Source organism: Sphaeroforma arctica (assembly GCF_001186125.1).
Source record: "Sphaeroforma arctica JP610 unplaced genomic scaffold supercont1.350, whole genome shotgun sequence".
NCBI classification, from domain to species: domain Eukaryota; class Ichthyosporea; order Ichthyophonida; genus Sphaeroforma; species Sphaeroforma arctica.
Window position 1 is genome coordinate 79,877 of NW_014040208.1, and position 4,985 is coordinate 84,861.

The window sequence follows — 4,985 nt, forward strand, 5'->3', positions numbered from 1 at the left end:
ACAACAACACACACACACACACACACACACACACACACACACACACACACACACACACACACACACACACACACACACATATATATATATATATATATATTAAATATCCATAACAGAAAGACAGTATGAAAATCTATATTAAAAATCTCTGCAGATGCTACACTTGGAAAAGTACAGTACAGATATACAACCAACAGCGACGGTACTAACCTCCACCCCGTCTAATAAACCCGCAGGAAGATGACTGAACTGATTGACAGCCCTCAGGAAAGTCATATACGAGTTTGCCACACTACAACCACATGTCAATATATAAATAGTACAAAACAAAATATATCAGGATGAACAATCACAACGCACATCACATACCAGTTTGATGCACCACCAGGGATTTGTAGTTCACATCCTAGTTTGTCTACAACCATATGTCATTCTATAAATAGCACAGAACGAGAATACACCAGGATGACCTATCACAACGCACATCACATACCAGTTTGATGCACCACCAGGAATTTGTTTGCGTTCCCAGGGTAGGCAACGATCTTCAACGGACTCGGAACATCACTCGGTTGCTGTCCAATCAGCCTTCAGAATAACAACACATACATGCACATAGGTCCAGACTCGTCAGTACGAGAGTAAGTAATATATATATATATATATGAAATATCTATAGCATATAAAAGAGATGGATGCATACATACAGCGGGGTGGTCTGAAACACCCGATCCGGGATGTGATTAAGCATGAAGCAATGGATCTAACAATTGAACCAGGTTGAACTCATCAGGGACGCGTCGATAAAACAGTCGGCGGCTATTTCTGGTCGTTCGATACGCAAGCATACATTCCTAAAAAATTTAAAAGCATACAGTCTTATACTATATATAGGCATGTAAGTGCTTTAGTTTCGGCCACATACTGTTCCACGCAGATCGCAAGGTTATCCTCGGCGTTCGCTGTAAGGGAATAGAGGCAACATTACTACTTTGTATAGAAACTATATATAGAATTGATAGTTGGTAGTGCTCAAACGCTGGACGCAGCTGCCAAATAGGTCATTCAGTGTTAACTACCTATGTATCAATAGAGGCATGTGCTCAATCCGAGCTTAAATAAGAACACATGCCAGGGCAACAATACTACTATAAATATACACTGTTTATAGAATTGAAATTCGGTAATGCGCGAACGCCACAATCACAAGGGATCCAGCTGCCAAATGGGTCATTCAGTGTTAACTACCTATGTATCAATAGATGAATGTATTTCATCGGAGCTTAACTAGAGCACATGTCAAGGTCAGGGCGTATCTACCACCCTATCCCGATAAACAAGTCCGTTCGAATGCGATGACCTCATATTCGCTGAATTACCCAAGTTATTTGACTACATCTCACGAGTAACCTTCCCATAGTATACATACTTTGTTTCTCGTTCTGCCGAAATTTGAATCTAACCCTATAAAATAATAGGTGTAAAGATATGAGATACACCTTAGTACATACTTTGCGTTGAGTTGTCAACCGGCGCCGTGGCGAAGGCATCAACCACTGACATGCCCGAATAGCAGTACGAGGATACGTCGGCTGCAGCCACCCCACAGAAATCATTCCCAGTAGGGTATGCTTCCGCCAGAGTAGTTCCATTTCCTGCGTAGTAGGGAGCATGGGTGAGTTATATACCTATGCGAGAACAGAAAGCCTTGGGCACATACGTATCAATTCACCACAACAAAGCTGAACTTTACTATACCCTCTCGTATAGATGGATAAGTAGAGGGTCAAAGTATGATAGAGCCTTCCGAGCAAAAGTATAGGCGATATCTCAGACTATGACCCACATCAAGAAGGACAACCTCAGATACCTAATACACGCTCACACAACCACATATGGTAGCACAGACCTGTGTAATTTGACCCCACAAGGGATCTTAAGCTGACGATGCTTTCATTCTTGCAGGCTTCATAAACCATACTACAGTACGCCTCGCACAGCATAGGGACCTGCGACAAGTGTGAACATAGTACACTCTCAGAAGAAAAACCAAGTTCAAAGTTTCACAAACCACGTGTGTCCAAGTGGTCAAACCATCGAAGTGGATACCAACACAACCTTAGCATTGATACTCAATTGGAAACACACACTAAGAAAATTCGAGGCATTTTATCCCAAAGTATTGTGGCCTCGCTGTCTCTGAGATTTTAAAAAGCACTACAGCTCGGCGTAGAATTCGAATGGCTTACCTTTCGATCCTCAAACGTCTCAGTGCCAAAGAGATGGGCGGAGTACTGGTCACAGGATGAGCATAGTATTTGCTTCAGGTAGGATTGGCACTCAGGGTTTACTATTGTCAATGCGGCCGCTGGTTGCGCAAAACAGGCAATTGCATGAGAAGACATACCAAGAACCTTATAGATGAGACGGGATAGTTCTCCGTTCCACCTCAATGTAGTTAATTAGACTCATCAACCTGAGGCGACGGTATAACTAATTAAGGCACGAGGTACGCCAGTTGTGCGTTTGGAATTGATGGGATTTACGGTATATATGACTCAACAGTGCAGGCAGACACCCATGGGACGGTGCAACACAGCAATATCAGACTCTCCTTATTTATCTACAACCAACTGACACAATAAATGCATTATATTGGCAGTATATACATGGCGGGTATATACCTACCTTCGTGCGCGACCCGCAGTACATTCTCGGACTCTACGGTACAACATGACTCATTGAATCGGTACTCTGGCTCGTCACACCATTGAAGCGAGGGGTTTGCAATTGCCGGCGCTGCGATAGGACCAAGATAGGGTTTAGGCAGTATATTCCAGGATAGAGACACATGTATAGGGGTATCTGAAGTGACTGAAATCAGGGAAATTCCTGAGGTGTTGCACTCCAAGTGAATGTACTTATATGTCGAAGAACGCACAGACAGAACTTAAAAACCAGAGGATAAAGTTAATGTTCATACTGCGCCTATAGAAAAGGCTATGTTCCTTGGTCAAAAAAGCTATGTGCAACATACTACTGCTATTTGTTCCGCTGTTAAATATACCACGCATGTCCCACAAATCGCCCAAATATATGTATAGTGACAGATGAGATACGTACGTATGTAGTAACATGTATACTATGTGCACCGATAAGCATGTACATGTGCACCCATGCACACGTACAAACATACACATAATCACAGAGACACAGACACACAAACACACACAAACACACAAACACACACACACAAACACACACACACATACAAACGTGTAAATACAATCACATACATAAGCGTGTACGTGTACAAACACACACACACAAATGTGGACACACACAAACACACACAAAGATATAGGCTTACATAGATGCCCACAGACACCCACAGATCCTCACCCCCTCCCTTCCCTCTCTCCCTTTCGCACGGGATAGGTGTTGTTCGAAACGATTATACCAAACAATAACCGAATGCAACCATGAGTGATCGCCTACCTGTGAAATCCTGGCAGAGTGGATGCCCTACTACGAAGGACGTTAAAACCAGAGGTACCAACAGGTATACAGACACACTTAAGCATCGCAACATCATTCTGGATATAACGTAAGCGCTACTGACATGGAACCATAATCTCGGAATGTTTTTATGCAATACAATAATAATATAAACAATACATAAGATGGTAGAAAAATGCACATGCTATCGCATTGGTTTACAGTTAAAAAACGTCAATTGTTACATGAATGTAGCGGCAAGAATGAGTGAATTTTATACGTTATAACGTATAAAAGATGTACTGCTTACTCGGGAACTACATACACCCAGTTAAAATCACGATGGTACGAAAATAGCATAAACGTTTGCTATAACAAACGGTTTGACGAGAGTGATTATGTAATGATAAAGATCATGACCGATAAATTACGCTCATGCGGAGTAGATTTTGTTCAAATTAGGTGACATAAAAACATGACACATCGCTCCACTGTAAAGCACTATAGTTACATTCCTTACCCTCGATTGGTTGCTAGGGGGTTTAACCTTTTTCCTCCTCACCAATTGTGTTGTTTATTTACGTAAGCCATAGGCCATAAGGCTGTTCTATGTTTTAACATCAATTTCGACAAAGTAAGCCTTAATTGCGAACCAATGTATGGTATGACGGTATAACCGACTTTTTATATGTCTAACATATTGGATTCCTGAGGTTGTGCACTGTATTGGATTTGGTTCTTCACACGTCGGTGTTCTATTTATAACGGTAGACCATTTTTCAGGGTGAGAACATACAAGTAGTGTAGTCGAGTGGTGCTCTAAATACATATACGCACACTTATCCAAATTAATCGAAGATGCGTACTTTCTGGGCTTTGATAAATGGTTGTGCCAAAATACGAACACAGTGGGTGGTGCTGTTTTTAGCGTTGCTGATATGCATCAACTTTGTCATCGATGGAAGCATATCGCCTTTCTCGTCAACCACATCGCACAAGCGAATACCGCGCTTGACTATCAAGCATGGTTTGCCGGACAGGCCTGGACCGCTAAACAAAAGTAAGGCTATCCTCTGGATTTAAATTCAATTTTCTAACAATCACCAATGACACAAATTCATGTGTTATTGACTGGTCGCCAGATTCGTAACATTTGATACTTCCCGTCACCTTTTAAATCAGTGCTGTATGTGTAGCACTTTTTCTTCATGCTCAGAGTTGAATCTGGTTTACACCATATTGAGTGTTCCTTTCTGCGCTTGCGCGTTATGCGGGGTAGTTCACTCAGCTTCAGGTCGGGAAAGTAGTTATTGTAAAATCTATCAGTATCCGTACAGTAGAATACGCAATCACACTCATTGATTTTTATAGCTCATGTACACATATGGAAACATACACGGAGACACACACACACACGCACACATACCCACGAACAGACAAACACACACACACACACACACACACACACACACACACACACACTACAT

The 4,985-nt window shown here is 41.8% G+C and overlaps 1 protein-coding gene across 1 annotated transcript in view; it reads right to left on the reverse strand.

Moving 5' to 3' along the window:
• Positions 1-3,608, reverse strand: part of SARC_05473 (hypothetical protein) — a gene marked incomplete at both ends in the record, with an annotated part of 11,825 nt that extends 8,217 nt beyond the window's left edge. The window contains 7 exons of the mRNA XM_014300674.1: positions 494-588; positions 926-962; positions 1,512-1,655; positions 1,910-2,009; positions 2,250-2,368; positions 2,689-2,799; positions 3,499-3,608. Coding sequence (XP_014156149.1) covers positions 494-588; positions 926-962; positions 1,512-1,655; positions 1,910-2,009; positions 2,250-2,368; positions 2,689-2,799; positions 3,499-3,608 — 716 coding nt within the window. The remainder of the gene's footprint in view (positions 1-493; positions 589-925; positions 963-1,511; positions 1,656-1,909; positions 2,010-2,249; positions 2,369-2,688; positions 2,800-3,498) is intronic.
• Between the last annotated feature and the right edge of the window lie 1,377 nt (positions 3,609-4,985).